The sequence below is a fragment of the Nipponia nippon genome, unplaced genomic scaffold, assembly GCF_047370975.1.
Source record: "Nipponia nippon isolate SJK-2023a ecotype South Korea unplaced genomic scaffold, ASM4737097v1 scaffold_9, whole genome shotgun sequence".
Taxonomy (NCBI): Eukaryota; Metazoa; Chordata; class Aves; order Pelecaniformes; family Threskiornithidae; genus Nipponia; species Nipponia nippon.
This window is the reverse complement of record NW_028262413.1, coordinates 40,757,900-40,781,211: the sequence shown is the minus strand read 5'-3', so window position 1 is coordinate 40,781,211 and position 23,312 is coordinate 40,757,900. Positions and strand designations below refer to the sequence as shown.

Genomic DNA, 23,312 nt, shown 5'->3' with positions numbered 1-23,312 from the left:
ACTGCTCTCTTCCTCTTACCACCGTATGTGGCTCTTGTCTAGCCCTCCATGCTATTATTCCCTGTGGAAGGGGGGCTTGAGGTCTAGATCTCCTTCTAGTCATCTGTAGTAAACAACTGCATGGGGTCACGTCATCTTCCTTCCATCTTTCTCTCACTGCACACATTTGGAAACAAGGCGTGGGGTAACTCTTCCCCTTCCTCCTGGCTTGCAGGGCTCAGCGTGCCGTGCAAGAGGCAACTCTCCCTGTTCGCACAGCGTGGAGCACCGTAGTCTGGATCCGTTATTGGCAAAGATCTGTTGCGGTGCTGTGTTTTGCCCAAGCTGTAGCTGGCTTGCCAGTGCTACTGGCAAATGGAAAATGCCAGTCCTTCTAAAGGGGCTGGGATCTTGCCAGTTCTGATGCTTGCAGTCTCTTTGGTCCTGCCTTGTGCACCACAAACTGGATTTTCTGGGATCCTGGAGAAAGCGAGCAGGGGGTTAGTAGGCCTGAGGAACAATGAAATGCTGCCAAAGAGATTTAAAACACTCAAGTCTTGAACTGTACCTCTGTCTATCCCCAGGCAGCATGAGCTTGTCATAGGTCTGTGATGTGTTATTGCTGTCCCAGCTCCATCAAGAGAGAATTTCTGCCAAGGAAATATGTCCGAGGCAGAAACCATGGAAGGTTACAGCAGTAAGTGACTACAGGATTGATTTCCTGGATGGCAGAGGCACACCGCCTAGCAAAGGGCGCCTCCTTGAAATCCACGCTGCCAGAGAAGCCCTGGCTGTAAACAGCACACACCAGGCAAACGTTTCACCTGTAAACAGAGTGTATTTTGGTGCAGCCAGCAGTTCTATCACAAACCCAGAATCTTCCTTTCTGTGATTTCTCTTTCTGTCGTTTCTCCTTAGTTTCTTAAATTGCATAATTAACTATTCTCTTCCTCTTTAGAGAAAGGGTACCATGGCAACAAGGCAGTGAACCTCCTTCCTGGGGCTGAATGGCATACGGCAGGTTTTGAAAGAAATCAGTCTGCTTAGAAGAGCCTGTTGCGTTGCATTTGACAGAAGAGAAGAAAACAAGATTCAGATGAATCCCCTACCTTACTCCAACTGTCTGAATTTGAATAGAGGGTAGGTTATCTTAAAGGGAAGTTCCTTGAGCTGTCACAGATTTGACAGCGAGGAAGAGAGGTTCTTCCACAGATGCTGACGCACTAATAGAGCTTCCCCCTCGCTCCAAAAATATGGCTCAGCTTCTAGTGACTTCATATTCCTCTTTTTAAGGAGAAGATATACCAGATGCAAAGATTAACCCTCCGAGTATCCAGGCAGCTATCTGGGGAAGGCAGGTGTGAACACTGATGTGCCTTACAGCAAGGCTGGGCTGGTTTCCGTGCTGAGCACAGGGACCAGCCCTGAGAAAGGAGGAGCACCAGTCCACGCTGGCAGGCCTGTCAGCGATGTACTGTCTAACACGCTGAGAAAACCAAACACTACCATCTCTGCCACAAGCTGCTCGTTGCATCAATGCAGGAGTGCCCATGCCGGATAAAGATGATAGAACAAATTGAAAAATAAGATTGGGAAGAGGCCTGCGGTCCTTCCGAAATTCAGGAGAGAGTAGGTGGATGACTTGAGAGTCAGAAAGCAACGAGGATAAATCTTTGTCTTATCCAGAATTAGAATCAAGGCTGTGCCCTTTGTAAAGGCCACTCCTTAACACTCTTTGTTTCTGAGCATTTGTGAACATTTTTTGAAGTCTACCAATACACCGCCACTGCTTATACAGTTGGAAGTTTTGTCTCGCTGTCTGCCCTGCCTAGTTCTCGTACCTACTCCTATTTCTTCTTCCGACTGACATTTATAAAGAACTCTCCCACCTGGACAGAAGAGGCTGATGCTATCTTCCACGGTTCAGTGGCTGGATCTGTACAGTATCATGCAATATTTGTTTGTCTTCCAAACCCCCAGCTCCACATACCCTCCCCTGAGCTCTCCAGCACAGTGCTTCAGTTGTGCAGAAGTCACATTTTCCACCCACCTTCTCTCCTGCCCTGACAGAGCACCCCCAAAGTCACGTCCTAACTAAATGCTCGGCCCGAGCTGTTTATTCCGCAGCACATCCCAGGCCCCTGGGGCAGTTGTCAGTGAAGTGGGAGAGCACAGCTACACAAAGCTCTCCCATCTTGTGCAGGGGCTCGGTCGCTCCTTCCTGCACATGCTGTACAGTGAAAGAAGTCTTAAAACTCTCTATTGTTGTTCGACTTGCAGGGAATTACTAGACACCAATAACACTTAATGATTTCCTTACCCTTCAGATGAAACTATTAATTAAGGGCCTGGTTTTAGTCAGCCACTGGTGTTTACCAGTTCTAATTGCTTTTCTTGGCGCCTGGGTGGAATACTGTTCTCTACTGGCTCACATTCCTCCTGAGCAGCAATTACTTCACTTGTCAGTAGCATGGCCACAGCATTAGCACCCTCATTAGGCTCACATCCACTCTCTTTGGGCTTCCCCATTGCTTTGGGACATTTTTCTCTCCGCTCCCTCCTAACTTTTGGTTCCCTCTATTCAAAGAAGCCTTTTCCTGTGAAATAAGCTCAGAAGCTGCTACTGACCACAAAGGCTCATCTTGGTTAAACCCTGGTCTTTCCGGGGTTTTGTCCTCTGTTTTAAGATACCACCGGGACCTTCCTCCATCGCATAGGGGGTGAAACACAAAACAAACTTACAGATAAAACACTACCTCAGGTCTGTTTACCCCTTAATGAGTGCCATACCACCTTGGGGCGTTAGTCTAACTCAGTTACCCTTCCCTTGGACAGGGATGGCACCTGGCGGCCTGGAAAAATAGCCCCAAGCCTTCCCCTAATAGTATATTATCCTGCAACGAGGAATTATTTCCTTATCGCCGGCAACAAGGACTTTCTACCTAGAGCTGCAGTTTTATCTGCTGAATTGGTGATTTACTATTTCTTATGTGAGCATCTCGGTGACAAGAGTCAGGCAGCCAATTTCGATCCCTTTGCAAGATTCAATTAAACCATTAATTAAGTGATGTCAGTGTCCCTTACCAGCTGACTGTATACACAAGCAAGCAAGGAGAAGGGGACAGACCCTGCAGTGCTAATAAACTGTAGCAGCAGGGGTGGTTTACCACAGCCCAGCTGCGGCTGTTAGGGACATCTGCGCAGCTTTTGCTGGCTTTTCCTCTGGTGCAGGAATACCTGGCTTGGGATGTGCACAAAGCACGTCGGTGAGTAGGTGTTTATAACCTAAAGCACCCCTCGGGAGCCTTTGAGAAGTAACAGTTCAAGTCAGGTTATGTTTTTGCACTCAGGCTTCGGCAGATAATCACAGTGCTGCTTTCATGCCCGGCATCCCTGCCTGGCCCCTCTTCCCCTCCCAGCTGCCCCTCAAGCCTCAGCCCATGACCTCTCAGACCAAAAAGAGATCAAGGACCCTCAGATTGTTTTTGTGCTTTTCCAATGTTCTCCTCTCCCCTCAAGAGGCATTAATGGGTACTCAATGGCAGTGGGAACTGCTCAGAGGTTTTACTAATGAACTGCCTAATAGCATCCAAGTTCCTGTGCTGATGGTGAAACGGGGCTGTGGGGACCTCTTGGGGAGGTGCACAAGGGAGCCAAGCCTCGATGCTTTTTTTGAAACCACTCACACCTTCTCTGCTGTGCTCTCCAAGCTCCCCCTGTGCTAATGCCACTTGGCAGGGTCCTTTCCTTTCTCTGGAGTTCATAATTCTCTTCCTACGCCCGTATCTACTGAGAGTCAGAGGCTGTGCACAGATTTGGGACCTGGACCCAAACCTCTCGGCAGCTACAGAGCCCTACCAGCCGTTTCTTGGGATAGCTGCTCCCGGTAGCAGCTTAACAGCTTGTTTTTCTAGAGAAAGGAGGCGCAAGGGAGAAAGGGTTGGGTGCGAGGGGCTGAATACTCAGTGGAGATGTGGGCAACAAAAAGGTGGGTCAGGAAAGAGAGAGAACACAGAGGCAAAAATGCAGGAAAAGACAATGTTAAAAAAAAAAAACTTTTCTAAGGCTAAAATCTCCCAGCTGGTGGTCCAAGAGCCAGCACAGATGAGGAGAAGGATGCAGGGAAGGGCTCTCCCGCACGAGGTGTGCTTCAGGATCGGGCTAGATGCACTCCCCTCTGTTGTTCTCCCATGTCAGAAGCACAGGGTGGCCTTGCTCAGGAGCCCTCCCTGCCAGCACGATCAGCCCTTTGGGGCTTTCACTTCACCATTTTAAAGAAGGCACGAAAAGCTGTATTTAGAAACTGCTCCAAAGCCTCTCCAAGCAGCAATCACAGTCCTCAAAACCTTCCTTCCCCTTCCAAGCTGGCTCCAAAATCCCTCCTCTGTGCTTCACCACTTAACGATTCATTTTGCAAAGCCAAACTCTAAGCTGGAGAGTACATCTACCATACCTCCCGGCCACATCGCTAAAGACTCCAGCTTTTGGCCCCTTCTCCCTCTGCCTGCTCCTCTGAGTAGGAGCAGGCCAGGCTTCCCACCGCATGCAAGACTCCAGGTAACAAATAAAACTTGGGGCCCCGGGCAGGAGAAAGACACATATTTCATCCCCCAGCCACTCATCTCCAGCCCCTTCAGCAGGTCCCAAGATGAGGTGGTGAAATAGGACTCTCATCTGTTCATGCACCAGCCTGCAGGCAAACAACTCGCTCCCCTAATTGCCAGCCATGCCTCTCATGCAGCCCCTTCCCAAGACCTGGATGCTGCCTTTCATTTTGCTCCTGCTGAATCCACAGAAGTAAATTATCAATTTCCTGAGCTGACAGGGTCAAACCGACCAAGGAATGCAAATGAGTTTAGATGGGCCAGCCCTCTAGGCTTCTCTGTAACGCCAACAGCCAGAAAGCAGCCTGCTCCAGCGCTGGGAGATGCTCCGAAACGATCTGCCCTTGGACATGGCTGTAAAACCAGCCCTGTTTACCGAAATCCCTGCAAGAGAAGCAGCACAGCCGGCTGGGGAGATCCCCTTCCTAGCAATCCTGCAGCCAAGAGCAGTAGTGCTGTCACCTAAGAGCCAGTGTAAAACTGGGACAAACCCTGCTGGGTCTCAAGCACCTGCGCAGCAGAGCTGCTCTCCCCGGTCCTTATCGGAGCCAGTGGGTTGGCACCGACATCTCCTTCAAATCTGAGCCCTCTCTGGGGAAGAAGCCAGCGTGGGCAGAGCCATTGTCTGAGGGTTTAAGAGGTAGGAGGGACGAGGAGAGATTAACTAGGACTTTGCTGCCTGAAGCCAGACGGGCTGCACTGCACAATCGCACTGTCGACGTGACATTTGTCCGCCCTATGTTACAGGAGACCTTGTTTGGCTGCCAGCTGCCCCTTCTCACTTACGAAGGGGGATTTGATTAGCATTAAGGACTCACCGGTCAGGGCTGAACCAGTGACCTACCTACGCTGCCACAGGTATCAGCACAGCTAATCTGGACCTCACCCTGTCCTCAGGACCAGCCCCCAAAAAACAGGGCAGCAGCAATGAAAACCATCCTTCACGGCCAGGAACGCGAGAGCGTGCACTGGCTCTGTGACGGGGCCAATGCCGGTGTTTCAGGAGGGGTGTCCCGCCGTGGGGACAGTGCCGATGCTGCAAGATCCCACAGGATGTGGGTTCAGCCCAGCAGCACAGGCCAGGGCTCCCCGCCAACTGCCACAGGGGTGCCGGTGCCCCTCACCTCTCCAAACTCACCATTTGAACCATTTTCCCCCGAAACAGTTGCTGGGCGCAGCAAGGCCGTTTCCATGTGGATGGCTGTTTCTCCCCGTTGCCATGGTGACGGCGCTGGGCGCCAGCAGGCTGGAGGCGGGAGGGTGAGGACCATATCTCCCCAGTGTTCGCCAAGGGCAGCGGGTACATCTAATCCGGCATCGCTCCATTTTACGCCTTTGAGGAGCTATCAAATGACCAGCTCGGTGGTGGCAAGCAGGCGCTCGGAGGGATGCAGCGCTGCCCGCTGCTCTTATTAACGCCCTAAAATCACGTCGAAGAGCGGCTGGCCGGCTCTGGCAGGGCTTACCTGCCACCTGCCTGGCTCTCACCCCCCCAGGTACTCTGGCACAGCCAGTCCTATGCATCCCCTGGCTCCAGCACCCCTGGGGCTGGGCTGTCCTCGGGCAGGGCTGAGGCCCGGGGCTGGATGCCAACACCACCAGCGCATCTTCGCCAGCCCCATCCCATGCGACCAGAAGCATCTGCTCAGTTCAGCAGGCACCGGGATGGAGGCAGGATGCTGGAGCACCCAGCTCTTTCTTGTACCGCTCTGCCTCCCTACCTGAGGCTGTCACAACACACCTGGATAGAGGAAGGACACTGGCAGATGAGAGGACGAACCTGTGCAAGAGCAGCTTTCAGAGGGGGATGGTGCACTGCCAAGAGCAGGGGCTTAGGGAGTCCTCCGGGCAAAGCCAGGGCTGCTCTGGCCCACGCCTGGCATGTTGCAAAGCTACTGGGGACAAAGAAAGAGGAGAACAGCCGTGGAGCATAAAAGTAGCATGTTCCTGGCTTTAAAAAGGCTGAATTCAAACTAGTTATGTCACCCACAGAAAATAAACTCCTCTAAAGGCTCCAGTTCATATCTGGACAAAGCAGAATGCAGGAAAAGCTGGGGACTTTGTAGTGTTACCCATGACTTTCCATTGCCTTGTTGCCGTTTCTATAGGAGTTTCTTCTGCAGTGGCCAACTGCTGCCCCGCTCCTCCTCTAGCAAAGCTCCCCTGGGAAGCATCTCTCCCTGCGGTCCTCCTCGCTCTGGCCTGCCAAGGGCCCTGGACACCCACCGAGCACCTCCCTGCCATGCTCCTCTAAAACCATCCTCAAATTTGCAGGTGCATTTGTCATCCTCACAAAACTGAGAACAGACAGCAATCACCCCGCTAGCAAATTGCAACAGCTAGAAGGTGCCCTAGGAAAGGATTTGACTTCTGTGAGGAAAGAAACAGGAGAAATGGTAAAAAATTACCTCTGCACAAATGCAGCAAAGCCTGTGGGCTCGTACAATGTCCTCCACTCCTTGTTAACCAAGCGAGGGCCAACATGTTACCCAGATGCTGCAGCACAGCCCTAAGTGTCTGGGACTAGGGGCTCTGCGCCCCTTTTCAGTGCTCCTCGCATGTGGGACCACGGTAGTCGCCCACGAATTACTGGTTTCTAGATTGCTAGTCTAAAACCAGTGCGGTATTTTTATGTCAAAACATCAGGAAAAGAATGTGCAATTCAGGGTTTTTCCCACATCGGTATTTTTCTGAGAACTCATTTCCTTACACAGTAAGTACAGCTCTTCCCCGAGAGAAACAAAGGCAAATCGGGCCTCAGCCAGCAAAAAGCTCAAGCAGGGGATGCTGCTGCCTGATGAGCAGTCAGCCTGGTGGGCAGGTAGTGCCAGGCTGTTACTGCTACAATGACTGACTTTGCACAGCTCAGCCCACGTCCTTCCGCAGCCCTGGAGCAAGGAAAAAAAGAAAAAAAAATAAAAGCCCTTTCACCATTCCCTCCTCCTGAGAAGTATGTGGCCAGAAAAGCTTTCACAACCATATAACAAGACAGGGAAGCACAAGGATTCAGGCACATCAGCGACCTGGGCTCTGAAAATCAGAAAGCAAGGCAAAAGCAAACCCACAAAATCCTGCCCCGTTGCTTGCCCACAGGACCATCTATTTGCTCTGCAGCATGCACCTATCTCATAAAGCTTCACGCACGGAGGAAAGCTGTCGGAGGGCCACATGTCCTGTTGCCATCCAGCCTTTACCATCTCTCTGCCCACAGCCTTGAGAGATCCTGCAGGAAAAGCTGGCAGAAAAGCGGCAAAACGGAGGACACAAACAAGAAAGACAAAGAGACTTCTTAGAGCATCAGAAATCTGATTCTTCTAGCTGGGTCAAAAAGGACCAAGGGAAGCATGATAGACACCAGCACCTGAGCAAAAGGAAGGTCCTATAAGTACACCGAGAACATCAGGGAGCTAAATCAGGGCCAGCCACTCAGTGCTGGAAGGTTAATTGAAAGGAGTCTTTAGTAGGGACACACCATTAATGGATACATAGGTTTGATTCTAACGGGATTTCTGTGGCTCGCTATCTAACACAGTTTATATAAGAAATACTGCAAGCTTCTACTACTTCTTTTTAAAAGCAAAGGCAGCACAAGAAGTAATAAAAGATGGGATTCTGCTGCCAGTCAAACATGGTTTCCAAGTCAAGCATCTCCTTGTCACTTAGTGCCTATCCGAAAAGCCACGGGCTCAAGAGCTTTCTGACAGGCTCAAGGTCTCCAAAGGAAAGCATCAGAGGACTGCACACAAGAAATGGAGGAAGGGCTCAAAGGAAAGTGGCTTCATGCCCAAGATGCAGACACTTAGAGGAACTAACACAAATAGGGATGCTGCTAGGTTGGTTAGAGAGCAGCAGAGGATTACAAGGGGATGCCAGACTTTGGGAAGGTCCCGTCCGCATGGTCTCAGCCACAATGTTCTGCAAAGCTGCATCGCGGCTGGGAGCAGCAGGCAGCTGAAAATCCCAGTGCCTTAGCCCAACCTAAAAGCAATGGGTAGGTGATGGCTCTTCTGCCAAGCAAGGTGTGTCATTCAACTTTCATCTCTTGATCATGAAGCATCAGCAGAAAATGGCCACAAGGTCAGACAAATGCTATAAAGGGAATAAGGGAGGAGTCTCTGAATACAAGTTGGGCTAGTAATAATATAGAAAGGGGAAAACGTAACTGAACGCCAAGAATTCCTCCCCCAGTATTAGCTCATGTAGACAAGAATTTGAGAAATCTGCAGTAACTACAGAAATGCCTCAGGTAGGAACATCCTTACGCACACTGGTACTCCACGCACCAGGGAGAGCCAGCAAACTCCCATGCAACATGCCTGTGTAGTCCAAGGCACACCCCGCCGTCTCTTCTGAGCAAAGGGATTCCCATCTGCACCATTAAGATTTTTGGAAGAAAAAGACAATAAATCAGGTTCTTAAAGCAAATTCTGTTTATTCCACTTTTGTCTTGTGTTGCTAACAAATCTTCATCCTAGCCTAGGAAAAATATCAGGTAGAAAATATCTCCCCTTTCCTCCCACCCTCCCCACCACACACACACACTTTTTGTTTCTTAAATAAAAGAATCAAAATTTCAAGCATGAGAGACTTTTCTTTCAATATGTTTCTGTAATAAAATTAACTCTGTTGTAGATATAAAATGCAGCAGCCAAGACCAGAGGATCTGCTATGCTATTCCAAGGCAATTAGTACCCAGAATGATCAATCAGTTTGTCTGCAAACACAATAAGAAAATACTTAGCACTTATCCAGCACTTTTTATCCATGAATCTCAAAGTGTTTTACAAAAGCTGAAAATACGGTTTTGGCCTCATTTACGGAGAAGAAAACACCATCTGAAACAGGAAGAGATTTGCCCCCAGTCACAGAACGATTTAATAGCAGAGCTAAGAACAGATCTCTGGTCTCTCAGCCCCAAGTCCAACCACCCATGCCATGCTCTCTGCTTCACACAGAATCTGGCAAAAGCTCTGACTGCAGAAATGCTGAAATGGTTTATATTTTTGCCACCAGAAAAAAATCTAAATGGAGATCTGACAGCTATTTTAGTAAGCACTGACCTCCCAGGCTGTGATGCCAAGGAGTAAACTCAGTCTTGGATGGAGCTGCTGAGAGCTTTGGAAAAAGAAAAAAAAAAAAAAAAAGTCTCACACTGGACGTGTGAACAAATGTGAGAGCGGCGCAGAAGGAGGTAAATACATGATCTACAATGTGCAAATGATTCTCCACTTGGAGCTTTAATTGAATGTTTGAGGAACGGATCACAGGATAAAAACATAAAACCTTGACAAATAGTGTTATCAGATGGAGAGGAACCTGGAGCTAAAGCACGCGTTGCCTGACACCTCCTCTATTAGCAGTCTTCTGACCTCAAGTCGCTCCTGACAGACCTGAGAAACCAACAGTGCAAACACCAGGAAAAGAGCGGTGAAATACAATGTCTTACCCTAGAAATATGTTTAGCAAGGCCAAGAGAAGAGAGAAGTACCATGAGACAGAGGGTAAAGGCTGATTCGAGGACCCCAGAGCACCCTCCAGTACGAGGTCCACTATTCATGCTATAAGCAGGCACCAACAACCCACACAGTTAATTTTCCTATGCATTACCATGCAAAATGAATGCATTACTTCAATACTGCTCTTCACAGGCATGTGGCCACAACACATCACCCACAGCTCATTTTGGTCCAAAGACGACACCCACAGGGTCCTTTAAAGTCGAGGGTCTACCGTGTATAAGCACCAAGTTTCTAATGCCCCCTCTGTACCTCCCACGGGAATGGGACAACAGCAGGCTCCAGCTTCCAACGGAGCACCTTGTGATGCTGGGATGGCTGCGCTGCCTGGCAGCACACAGCCATAAACCAGCCTGTGCGCAGAAAAACCCAAATGTTGGCCTACAACCAAAACCTCCATTTTTAAAAGAGAAGGGCAGGCCAGCATCCTCACCAGCCCACAGTGGCAGGTAACACTACACCCAGGAGCGTATTTTATCGGCAGCATAAACACCGCAGTGGTCCAGCCAGCTGTGCTTTGAAGCCTCGGAACAGCAAATTGGGTTCTCACAGAGAACAGCGTATCAGACAGGGACAGGTAAGCAACCTAAGTCAACAAGCTCATCTCCTAACTGCAAACCTGCAGCAATGCACATTAATTCAGGTCTCCTCCCTCCTTTCTGGGGAAACCCAAATGCTACCAATTCTCCACTCTCATACTCCAACAGGCAGGAGGGTGCCAGCAGCAGAGTCTCCCTTCCCCTCTGCAGCAGTACCTACAGATGGCCGCGAGGATTCACCCCCATGCTGCAGAAAAGTCCTTCCGACATGAGCAAGGAGCTGCTGTTGTTCCCCACGCCCTTCCCAGCCACCCATCTTCCTTCTGTGCCCATCTCCTTGTGCATTAGAGACACAGCCAGCTGCCCTGGCTTTCACGTATTAACACACCACCTTTCACTTAGGAGCTTTTACAGATACTAAGGCACAAAGATTAAGTGACTTGCATAAGAGTCAGGAACGCACCTCATGTCTCTCAATTGCAGTGATTTCTCACACCTTTTTTTCCTGACCTCTGGCTTATTAAAATGACGTGAGTAGATTGTGTGGATGAGAACAGGATTTCATTTCCCTAGTAATACTGAAGATACAACCATGGGTCGCTGTATTTCTAAGCCCTCCCCATGGCTTCTATCCATTCCCTCTACGACAGGCTGTTTGTGTTGACAAGGTAGAAGAGCGCCAGTGCAGAAGGGAGCACTCCACAACGTGTTGCCAAGCCCCATCTTTGCCATCCTAAGACCTACAACAGGAGAAAAACCAGACATGCCTCCGGGAAACCAGAAAAGGAACCTCAGCTACACTTTGTTCATCAACAGGAACAGGGAACGACAGCAGCGCTTAATGCAGCGGGGACCTCCACAGTACAAGGCTCAGAAGAAACATTCACAGGTCTAACTTGAGCAGATCGGCTTTCCACAGCTGAGGGCCCTGTGATATGCTGGTTGGTAGGAGCTCCCAGGTCAGGTTTCTTGACATGAATGATGGTTTGGTTTCCTAGAAGGCGCGAGTGTCTGGCTTTGGTGTGTCTGTGGCACAGGCCCAGACCCAAGGAGGGCAGCCGCCCCGGCCACGTGTCGTACTACGTGCAGCTGTGCCTCATGTGGAAGTTAACCACGTACTCCGCGTTAGTGCGCTGCACCGAGATGGCAAAGGGCTCGAAGGGGTGGAAGGTGAACGCAACCAGACGTCTCACTGTGTGATTGATGGGTCGCCCCAGGAGTCCCGCCTGGATCTCAAACTTCAGGAGGCCAGAATCACGAGCATAAAATCTGAAAGGAAGAGAAAGTCAATTATGGCTGTTCCTGATTATTGGCTTTGCCATCTGGGCTCTTCACACACAGAGACAAGTGCCTTGTCCAATCTCTGGTACTCCCTCAGGGGCAGGAGGTCCTCAGCTGGGTGTCTGGCTCTTGGCTACACAGGAAAGTCCCTCCCAGGGCAGCTAGTTTTCCACTGTCTAGAAAAGCTTGACTTCATTTTAATATCATCAGGCAGAACTCTGCCTGTCATTTTGGTGGACATAACTGACTTCACAAGAGGGAATAAGTTTGGTCCAGACCCCACCTGTGCTGGCTCTCCATCCTCTCTTAATGCAAGCTGCTCCCCTTGATCCCTAAGGCAGATATACCGCACAGAACTGAGCTCTCTTCCCTTAGCAATGGCCTTCACTCAGGGCACAAGGCCACCCCTTTCCTCTCCCGCTGCTGCTCTTGTGCCTCGCTACATCCCCACTCAGTCAAGGAAGGTGAATAGCTGGATGCAATTCTGCTCAAGGGCACGACGTTGCACTCTACAGCTCAAGTGAGGCTTTGCAGTTCCTTTTAGACTTCCCTCAAAAAAGCATTAACAAGACAGGCTGGGCCGGAATTGCCTGGTAGATAGCATTCAACAATCACCGCAAGATCAGAGGTCAAAGAAAACCTTGCGTCCTTCTGCTGTCACCCACAAACGTGCCTGTGGGTTGAGCTCATTTGTGTCTCCAAACAGGTGAGCTCTGGAACTTCAGCACAATGTGAACATTGCCGAGGGGATGAGGCAAACAGTGCTGAAGAGACAGGTGAGTCTAGGAAGCTCTTTGCTTCTTTAACCTTTCTCTGATACTCTGTGTAACTGACATAAGCCCAGGTAACACCACTGTCCTGGGCTGCTGTGGGAACAGGGGACTCTCTGCGATGACACCACTTTCCCCAAGACTTTGGTGGAGGTTTCTGGGATGTGGTATCTTCACAAACAGCTGGGCTCTAACTCAAGCGCTCACCCTGAAGTTGTCTCAGTTCCTTAGACCATTTTTTCTGCTCTTTTACTTTCAGGCACAGAATTGTCATTTTGCCTCCCAGCTGTTTCCTTTTCCACCATCACTTAGTACATGTGAGTATTTTGCATTTTCCTCTGGTTTTAACTCAGAGAATGCTTTTAATATCAGAGCACATTTCCCCCCCGCCAGCAATACGATGCACTCAGCTCTCAGCCTGGAAGAACGGGTGATGACAGATACAGGTGATGCTGTTTCAGGACCAGACATACTCCACATTTTAACAACATAGCCTATTGAGAACCTCATGTTCTTCCTGGAGGGCCACTCTCCTCTCCCTTCCTCTGAATCAAAGTGCCAGCCAGCCCTGCCTGAAAATTGCACACAAGAACCCAGCAAGAGAGTCACAATCTTGGTATTTGGCTTTTCAAAAAGCCCTTTCCCTCCTACACAAGGCTGGGTATGCAGAGGGTCATTCTTTAAATAAAGCACAGTCCCCTGTCTGCTCCTCTCTCTCCCCAATTCACAATAATTTACTACTCAAGATGAAGCTCCCTGTAATCTCAAAGATGTGCTCAGTCTGGTACTTTTAAATCTATTTTTAAAAGTGCTCTGCAATCAGAGGCCATTTCCATGGGCTCTCACTCTTGGGATAAATTAGGCACTGCAATATAAAATTGTATGTCAACAGAAACAGCAAGACCAGCCTTTTCAAACTGTATGAAAATGGAATATTTATCTGCAGACCAATTTTTTAGTTAAATGGCTCCTTATTAGCCATCTAGATTGATTTTAGAGAACCCCCACTATAGGTATGGCTGTGTTAGAGCCTCTTCCTCACAAGTGCCATCCTTTCACCCAGCGAATATCTCTTCAAGCCTCCTGAAAAGATACTGGAAAACGGTGGTGATGGGGAACCTGAAGTTCTTCCCTCCTGAGAGCAAACAACCCCTGGTCTCTCAAGTAGCCAGAGAAAAGACTTAAACCATCTGGGATGCAGAAAGGCACTAAGGGTTAAAAGGATACAGTGCACAGAGGCACTGAAACCGATGTGTAAAAGGTACGGAGGCCTTCCTATCTCACACATCATGCCAGGAAACTGCACACAGATTATAACACCCTTAGCTGCTGAGGGGTTTTGCACTCCAGCCAATTATAGGACTTACATTACAAATCCTGTGGCCCCTCATTTCCAAGCCCTCTAACCACCACAGGCAGTGGCATTATTTTATTAATCCCTTTGTTTTGCATGTGAGAAAAACAGCAGCACTATTGCAGCTACTGAATGGTTAAGGTTAGCGCCTGGTCCTCTGCTTACTTTCCAAAAACCAGGAGCCCCACTGCTCTGAGGCCCTATTCAAGTCCTAATTGACTCTGCACAGCTTTGAGCTTTAAAAGCTCTGGCTCTGAAATGCCGGTTTGCTCAGGGGAGGGAGAGAAGGTGGCACTTCGCTTTGTTTACTACAAAGACATAACCACAGCAAATGACTGCAGTTCTGCTCCCTTTTGTCTGCAGGAGCCATACGCAGGTTGGCGCTGGCAGACAACTGCCACCCTGCAAGTTTTCCCAACGTCAAGCATGACAAGGGGGAAAGGGCAGGCTTTTCTCTGCAGATAACATGGGAGCTGGAGATCAAACCAAATCATACAGGCAGAAAAATCAATTAAATATACATAATTTGGGAATTGAGAGCGCAGGAATAATCAGAGGTTCCCCGCCACCTGAGTCAGGGCCAGGGGAGACATGAAACCGCTTTTTGAGAATGCACTGATGAAAATAAAGTTGGGAAACCGGCCAGAATGGTCTCCCTGGGCTGCCTGAGCCCCCAACATGTATGCAGTCACTAAACAAAGCAGTTAGGCATTGAAGGCTCTCTTTGTTTTCAGACCATAGGTTTGCTTTTGTAGTACTGTAAGTGGAAAGACCATTCTGCCTGGAGAACTCAGCCTCTTTGAGCCTTTCACGCTGGAGAGGTTGGATTTTTAACCACTACTACCTGCAGCCATGGCTGCAGCCAACAAAAAGAAATAAATAGTCCTGGTGTTTCTGCAAGAAGCATTGCAAACTTCCTTATGCCCAAGCTCAGACTTATTCCTTTTGCCAGCATCAAAGACTCAGACAGAAGAGGCACAGAATGGCCCCCACACCTGGCTAAAACTCCTACTACAGAAACACAATTTCCTATAGATCACAGAAAGAAGGGGGGTGTGAAGAGGAGTACAGCTCCCAGGGTGAGAAGTGTAAACAAGGAAAGTCTGAAAATAGCTAAATCAATACCACAAGCATTCTGAATAACACCTAACCCAGCTGCTATTTTATTCACAGGACAAACCGAATCATCCTTGCCAGCTAAACCCATATGCTCAAAAGGGATCCTTCCAGTACAGGAGAGCAGGCGTCTAGAACCATGTCACTCTGCAGCCCAAACACAACAGGAGGACTGCAAGAAGAGGAGGAGGAACAAGAGCATTCATATGGAAAAGGCTCAGGCTTCACTACCCAAACCTTCCCCAGAGCAGTTCAGCGAGAAGACCTGAAGAGCCCTCCTACACATAGAAGATAAAACAGTTATCGCAAGGAGAGAGGCCAAGCTTTATGGGCCTGCTGAAATAAACCCTCTGGTGAAAGGATGTCATAAGAGAAAGGCCTCGATCTCCTCCCTTTTCTGCACATTTGATGCCACACGGCAGAGGTGATTTAGAGTCACTCTTGCACTGCTCTCCTCGCATACAGCTTCTTGGCCTGTTCCATACCTTATCGGGTGATCACCGCAGGTCTTGGGCCGCTCCATGACTGACACCCACTTGTCATCATAGCTGAAAAGGGAGAGGTCGAGGTACGGGCTGCCACTGTATGACTGGGCGCTGATCGGGAGCTGGCCCAGCAGCCTCCGCACGGCCTCCGTGTGCCCTCCATACTTGGCATTCACAATAGTGTCTTTGAACCTGTGGCAAGCCAAGAAACAGGTTTTACTCACAAAGGCTACAGGTGAACAGCACAGCTTAAATAAACTAAGGAGGAAAACTGATAGGGCAAGAACAGCAGCAGCAGTGTAAGAACTAAAACAGCTCGTATCCAAAGATGTATCACAGTGATTCAAGCATCAACCAGTTCTGGTGACCTTTTTATCCTCCCTTATCATTACTCTTTCTGCTGTGAAAGCCCAAACTGACAGAAGGACAAGACTGTGCCTACCCACAAGGTCTGGCCCCAGCTGCTCTGCAGTACAGGAAATGAACAGGATCAGAAACAGGGAAAGATGGATTAGCAGCTTATCAGTCAATCCAAGTTTTACCATGAAGCCTGGAAACAGCATAAGCAAAAGCCAGAGGGTTTCACATTAACAGTTGAGCCCTTAATGTTGACCTGAGAATCCCCCTCGCTCTAGCTGCTATGTTTTAAATGCGTAAAGGGAGAAACTTTAGATGAGGAAAAACCTTGACGAGAAGCCTAAAGCTCTTCAGGAACTACAGTGAGCTGAAAGTTCTTCCTGGTGGAAAGATTAACATGGGATGGATTTCTCTTTCCAAGTAAAATTTGAGCTTTCCATGTGCAAGAACAGTCAGATCAGCTGCATGGATGTCGTACATCAAGGAGGGTAAAACATTTCCATTTGTCCTGGTTTCAGCTGGGATAGAGTTAATTTTCTTCTTAGTAGCTGGTATAGTGCTGTGTTTTGGATTTAGTGTGAGAATAATGTTGATAACACACTGATGTTTTAGTTGTTGCTAAGTAGTGCTTACACTGGTCAAGGACTTTTCAGCTTCCCATGCTCTGCCTGGTGCACAAGAAGCTGGGAGGGAGCACAGCCAGGATGGCTGGCCCAGACTGGCCACGGGGCTATGCCATACCATATGGCCTCATGCTCAGTATATAAACTGGGGGAAGAAGAAGGAAGGGGGAGGACGTTCAGCATGATGGCGTTTGTCTTCCCAAGTAACCATTATGCGTGATGGAGCCCTGCTTTCCTGGAGGTGGCTGAACACCTGCCTGCCGATGGGACGTAGTGAATTAATTCCTTGTTTTGCTTTGCTTGTGTGCGCGGCTTTTGCTTTACCTATTAAACTGTCTTTAGCTCAGTCCATGAGTTTTCTCACTTTTACTCTTCCGATTCTCTCCCCCATCCCACCGGGGGGGAGAGAGCAAGTGGCTGTGTGGTGCTTAGTTGCTGGCTGGGGTTAAACCATGACACCATTTGACCAGAAACACTCAGCCAAAAGCCAGCTCACTGTGGATTATGCCCTATTATAGTCTGCTATGGAAGTTAAACACTCCTGTTACAGGCCCTTGTAGCCAAGGGGATGAAAAGATTCTCCTCTCTAACACAAGGCAGGAATTGTTCCTCGGGTATCTGCGGTGAGCTCTCTCTTCTCTCTCCCACTAAGCATTATGGATTGCCTGACAGGCAGCTCTAGAAAGTTACAGACACAGTCAACTTCCTCTTACTTCTGTGACATCAACCTAAAATCAACAGAAGCTTCATGCCCATAAGTGACTGCCAAGTACTCTGGATGATGCGAAACAAGTCACTGGAAGAACAAAACACCCTGAGTCACAGAAAAATATATTCCAAGAGAAATAACACACTCTGCCTCATTAAAACCACATTTGACTGTTAAAGCACATTCTAGAAACCCAGGTTATTTTGATATTTTGCTCAGCTTTCACAATAGGTCTAGGCAGATGAGTTTCCTTTCTCCTAGCACAGTTTGACGAGAACCACAAGTTTGTGTATGTTGTTGGAGAAAATGTTACAGAACAGTTTGATACACACTAAATTCAGAGAATACCACTTGGCAAAACATGTTCAATTAGATGACGCTAGCATTTTGACAAATCTTATCTTCAGGGACCTAAGCTACTGGGCAGTAACACTTTAATAACCTTCAGAAGAGTTACTGCTCAAGGAAAGCCAGAAACATCTTTTCCTCAAAATTCCTTTTCCTTCTTCCGAGCACTGGATTGCCACTGCTTTGTTCCTTCCCGTAACAAGACAGATGCGGTGGAATATAAAATCAGATGCATAAGGCTGCAAGATGAACCACGTACAAGCCAGACCCTTGCATCACCCAACAACTAAAGGAACTGGTTTTCTCAGGGTTGCCATCATTACTTGATACTAGCCTTCAGCTGACGGGGGCGAGCGTGTGTCTATACGGTATAAAGCATGCTCCGAATGGCTCACCGGCGCTGGATCTGCCTGGCAAAGTTGTTGCTGGAGGCTGAGCAGGGGAACTGGACTGCCTCACTGTGCAGGGTGGCATTCCTGAAGAGGTCACAGAAGTTCTCAAACAGCTCCAGCAGCTCATCGGACGTATTCTCGAATACGGCAATAACCTCTGTGGTCACCATGTTGTACACGACGAAGAATGAAGGCTGGAGAGAGAGGCAGAGGCAGCGGTTACCCAGGAGAGCACAAGCAGGGAAGCTGTCCCTTCCTTCTCCCCACATGACACCGCAGACCCTATCCAAATTTCTCTGCAGCACAGGAGAATCCCACATCCCCACACTAATCCATTCTGCTATTCAAATGCCTCAACAGGTACCAAATTATCCACCTCTTAACTGTGATTACTTATGAAGAAAACTTAAGGGCTTCCAATTTTTCAGCTCAAACTGGATGTCAATATTTCTGTTTTCTCTTCCTCTCTGCTTTCCACCAAATCCAAAATGCTTTCTGAAGTGCCAAATTTAATTTTCATTCCTGCTGACAAAATGATTTTAAGTCCTGTGCTAGCTGGCCACAAATTATTTTTTCCTTTGCGTAGAGACATTATTTTTTTCCCCTTCTTAATATTTCCGTCACACAGAGATGAGCCTTTTTAGTGTACTGTGTACTACACCACTGCCCACGAAAAGTTGTGCCCTCCAGGTACCCTGCCGGCACAGAAATGAAAATGTGAAAGACATTAATGACTTCTTTTTAATGCCAACATTCTCATGCAAGAAGGCCCAGGTACCGTGCTGTGGATTGGCAATGGCAGTGTTTCATGGCATGAACAAGCAAGAAATCGGGAAAAAGGTGACATTGTGTCAGTGCAGCTACATCAGAGGGAGATGACGCTCCCATCCCATTGGGAAAGGGTAGATTTAATCCTTGGTCATCAAAGGTAGCTTTCGTTAGAGAAAGGAGTGCTAACACCCCAGCACCCCAAAGTAAGAACCTGCCTCTACTTCAAAGGTAACTAATTCCCATGGTATATGCACATATCTGGTTAAATCTTCTGTCAGTAAAGGCAATTTCTAAATGCTTCACCTCCCGCTTCCAAGAAATACTCAGGGATGACGGCAGGCACTCTGCCCACCCCACCCACCTGCACATATCACAAGGTTTGTTTGTTTTACAGCCCCAAAATAAATTGTGATAATACAATCCAGCCCCCACATGTCAAAATGAAGCTCGCTAGATGAGGTTACTCACTAGACTACTGCCTAAGGAAAGGGAAGCCCTTCTGAAATACAGGGTTGGAGCAGAGAGAAAATAAGAGGAGACAGCAGAAGGAAAAGCTATTTACATCATTGAAGATTGCAGGGAGTATCCTCCAACCTTAAATAATAAAGTTCCTTTGCCAGGTTAACACACAGACACATCTACAGGATGCCCCTGACCAGAGAAACTACCCTCGCTGCTTTTTAGGAGCACCTGTAACACAGGCAAAACATCGTCACAGCATGGGTGGCAGAAGTCGAGTGTCACAGAAATCACACAGCAAAGCTGTCAAGTCTATCAACACAAGCCTAGAACAACAACAACAAACCCCAAGCTACATATACACAGCACGCGATTAAAAATCTTGACGGATTCGGTGCACAGACCCTGACAATATACAAGCCACCCACAAGCATGAACAGAGACTTCCTCAGCCTTCTTGGCAGAGAAACCAGAGAGAAGAGAGGAGCCTGAAATTGGATGAAACCTCATGTTCCTCTCTGATAGACGGAAGAAAAATCAGAGCATTAGGTATTTTGTGAGCCAAGTTTTCTTCAGGAAGCCCTAACACAAAGCCTGCATTCAGGCAGGTCTGCAGAGACTGCTCCACATCTGAAATTATCTCCTGAAAGAACCGAGAAATGACATGCTTTTCCTCCAGCAGAAAAACACACCGCCTGAGGAACGCCACAAACAAACCACAGCCTGCATCTTAAAGTAACCCTGGGGTGAAGGGAGTCAAGAGCATGCTGCAGCAAACCAGGCACAGAAGCCTTGTTAACCACAGCAGAGAGCAGAGCCTAGCCTACCACAAACATTTACACCTGGGTCAGGAGCACCATTCCAGAGACCAGCAACGAGCAGAACGCTGCAGGTCACTTCACAAAGCTTTAATGTTTTTGAGACAGCTGCTCAGCTTTATAGGAATGGGTGAAACTGATTAGATTAAGCCTTACCTATTCCCTCCCAAAGTAACTCCCCCAAACAAACACCACGTAAGAGAAAAATAAAACAAACCAGAGTCATCTTCCAGGAAGAATTAGACTAAGGCAACACACAAAGAATGACTGTTCATTTCTTCTAGGATCTAAGTCCTGGATCTGGCAGATAAGAAAGAAGAGAAGGGTATGAAAGCAAAACAAACATCTAGGGAGCAATCAAACCTACATGCAGCACTGGAGATTTATTACAAATTCTTGCTAAATACTTTCAACAGAATAAAAACCAAGTGGATTAAAGGAATAGAATGGGTTAAAAAAACATCCTTCTCAGTTTCACAGAGCTCAAAACCTGACCACCACTCCAATAACAGTGAAAAAAGATGATCAACGTGCGGGATGGTGAAACATCTGGAGGGACTCAGCACTGACTGAGCTACATTTGCTCTAATTCGACTTCTTTAGTACTAACCTGAAAGGAGAAGCAATTGGCGCATTAGCTAGATCTAAGAGCTGCTACTCCAGTTTGGAGAGATCATAAATACCATCTCTCACTGAAGCTTGAAAGAGTTAAGTATGTAGGCAGAACAGAAAAAGTAATTCTACGGGGGAAAAATGAAGACTATTATATTTGAAAAACATGCTTGAAGATATATATGAGAAAAGGGAGAGACTGCCTCTACAATATAAGTGCACTACATGAAATATCAGCTAAAAAAAAAATTAGCTGGGACCTGGGAGAAGAGGGTTGTACAGCATCTATGATCACGCAGAACAATCCCTGGAGAAAGGGGACTCGATAACCACGTCAGATCTTTTCTCTCTCATTTTTAGTTGAGAAGGAAGCAATGAAATTACGAGACCAAAAGATACAAAAGTTATTCAGAAGCGTCAAATGTTCACACAAGAATGAAGTACCAGGGATCCTAAACAACACTCAAAGGCTCAGCCAAGAAACACAGCTCACAGCATTGTACCTGCTTGACCACTTGCCCCAAAGCAACGAGGAACCCCGAGGAGGCAGGCAGTACCTGGGAAGGATCCGTCACCCGCAGCGTGACCACATCTTCACTAGTGTATTTGATAAATAGATGGTTCTCATCCAAAAGCTGCATCTTCCACATGCGGAGCTGCCTCAACTGATCAAAGTACTGAAAGAACCTTCTTTTTGCTATAGCGCTTCCGTCCTGCTCGGCCCTTCTCCACAGGTACACCAGCAGCCTGTGCTTCAAAGAGTTTATGAAGGGCTCTTTGTAGGGGTTGGCCATCCCCGTCTGAGTGTCCCGCTGCACCTCGGGATACACTGCAGACAGAGTCAGGAGATCGTCCTCGTAGCAGAAGCGGCCGATAGTCCGTACGTCGATGAACGTACCCTCGGGTGTTACTTGAAAGACATGAATAGTCTGTTGCTGCACAGAGAGAATGGCCAAGATGTTCTTATAGAGGTACAGCCCCTGATTGTGAGACAGGATGACTTTGTCACATTTGAAAGTCCGTGTGTCACAAAGTCTGCCTGTGTGGAGGTCTATGATATGCAAGGAATAATCCTCCAAAGGGGACCGGGGATTAGGGGTCACTGACTCACTGTTGCGGTAAACCTCGAAGAAGGGAGGGTGAGGCTCCTCGGGCAGGTACGCGGCAGAGCCAACGATCACATACCGACAGTCGTCAGTGAACAAGCTGCACTCGCGGTTCAAGTGCTCCCCGTTGGAGGCCACGTTGGTGATATGGAGCAGGACAAAGAAGCGTTCAAAGAGCCGCCCCCGGATGTTGACAGATCTTTGGTCATTGCCGTTAGCCAGGATCTCTCCCTCGTAGCCTTGCAGGAGGTCTTCGGCTGCCTGGCAGCCTTGATACTCGTAGATCTCCAGAGAGGTCTGGTCAGAGGAGAAGGCGATGAAGTAGCGGCCGTCGGGGGAGAACTTGCGCAAGAAGCAGGGCGGCTTCTCCACGTTGACCACAGTGAAGTTGGGAAAGACATTCTGGTGGAAGACGCGGACTTGGTGCCAGTGGGTGCCGGCTTTGCCCGAGCTGATCCGACGGCGCTCCAGGCGGTGGATGACATTCTGGTTCTGGATGCGGCGGGGCCTGATTGTGGGGGCGTCATGGTCCATGGTCAGAGCTTTACTTCATCTTCACCCTGCCGGGGAGAGAGCACACATGTGCCCGGGGACCGCACAGAGACAGGGGGAGGAGTCAGGCTACTGAGGGACCTGCTTGCAGAGATAGGGCTGGGGAAAGCCCCATAGCACCCAGGGAGCAGGGGGCTCAGCTGAAAGGTGCAGACACGCGTTTGGAAGCAGGGAGACAACACAGGAGGACACTGGAGAGACTGGAGGAGAGACCTCAGTGGGAAATACCAGGGAAAACGGGGGGAGCCCAGAGGGAACCCCAGTGCACTGAGGGGAGATAGGATCTGCAGGCCTGTCTGCTGAAGAGGGAGACACAGGGGGGCACCGGGAGAGGAGGGAGGGAGCCGGGGATGGCGGCAGGCACAGGTGGGCACCAAGGGAATGGAGGGAGCCCCCAGCCACCGGGGAGGGAGTTCGGGGAGCCGGGGGTAACACGCAGACCTGCTCGCTGACAGGCTGGCACAGGGGGGCGGCTTGGAAAGACGGGAGGGAGCTGGGGGCGGGGGAAGACGAGAGGGGTCACCGGGAGGAAAGGGGCGGCCTACGGGGCTGCCTGCCGAAGGGGGCCGCAGGGAGCCCCGGGTACCCGGGGGTTGTGGAGGGACCCTGGGCCGCAGGGGAAGCCTAGGGGAAGCTGCGGGCCCGCCTGCCAATGGGAGCGGGGGCCGCAGCTGCTCTCCCGCCGGCCCGGAGGGGACACGGGGGAGCCGGGGGCCGCGGTGGCCTCCTAGTCGGGCAAGGCGCCGGTGAGGCCGGGCGCGGGGCGAGAGGAGGCCGCGGCTGCGCTTACCGCTCGGGGCCGGCGCTGGGTCCCGCCGCCGCCGCTCACTCTATGGCCGCCGCCATCTTTCCGCCACCGCACAACGACGCGCCGCGACGGCGGCGGCGAGAGGGTGTCACCCCCCCGCTTTCCGCTTCCGG

At 49.3% G+C, this 23,312-nt stretch overlaps 1 protein-coding gene across 4 annotated transcripts; it reads right to left on the bottom strand.

The window, feature by feature from the left end:
• Positions 1-208: 208 nt before the first annotated feature.
• DET1 (DET1 partner of COP1 E3 ubiquitin ligase) lies at positions 209-23,312 on the bottom strand. Of its 4 annotated transcripts, none has more exons than XM_087743140.1 (5): positions 23,182-23,312; positions 21,237-22,399; positions 18,077-18,267; positions 15,645-15,836; positions 209-459 (listed from the first exon to the last, which is right to left on the bottom strand). In XM_087743140.1, exons 2-5 carry the CDS (start codon positions 22,371-22,373, stop codon positions 345-347), a joined length of 1,635 nt encoding a protein of 544 aa, XP_087599266.1. In that variant the 5' UTR covers positions 22,374-22,399; positions 23,182-23,312; the 3' UTR covers positions 209-344. The 4 variants fall into 4 exon arrangements, 3 of the variants coding, with proteins under 3 accessions (XP_087599266.1, XP_087599264.1, XP_087599265.1); XM_087743138.1 differs by lacking the exon at positions 209-459 and adding an exon at positions 9,113-11,907; XM_087743139.1 differs by lacking the exon at positions 209-459 and adding an exon at positions 9,113-11,907 and having other exon boundaries at positions 21,291-22,399.

Excerpts from the sequence above, each read along its gene's own strand:
- DET1 (XM_087743138.1), bottom strand. The coding sequence starts at position 22,373 with ATGGACCATGACGCCCCCACAATCAGGCCCCGCCGCATCCAGAACCAG. Across the intron at positions 15,837-18,076 it reads GCCAGGCAGATCCAGCGCCG|GTTCAAAGACACTATTGTGA; the intron begins GTGAGCCATTCG and ends GGCTTGCCACAG. Across the intron at positions 11,908-15,644 it reads TGCGGTGATCACCCGATAAG|ATTTTATGCTCGTGATTCTG; the intron begins GTATGGAACAGG and ends TCTTCCTTTCAG.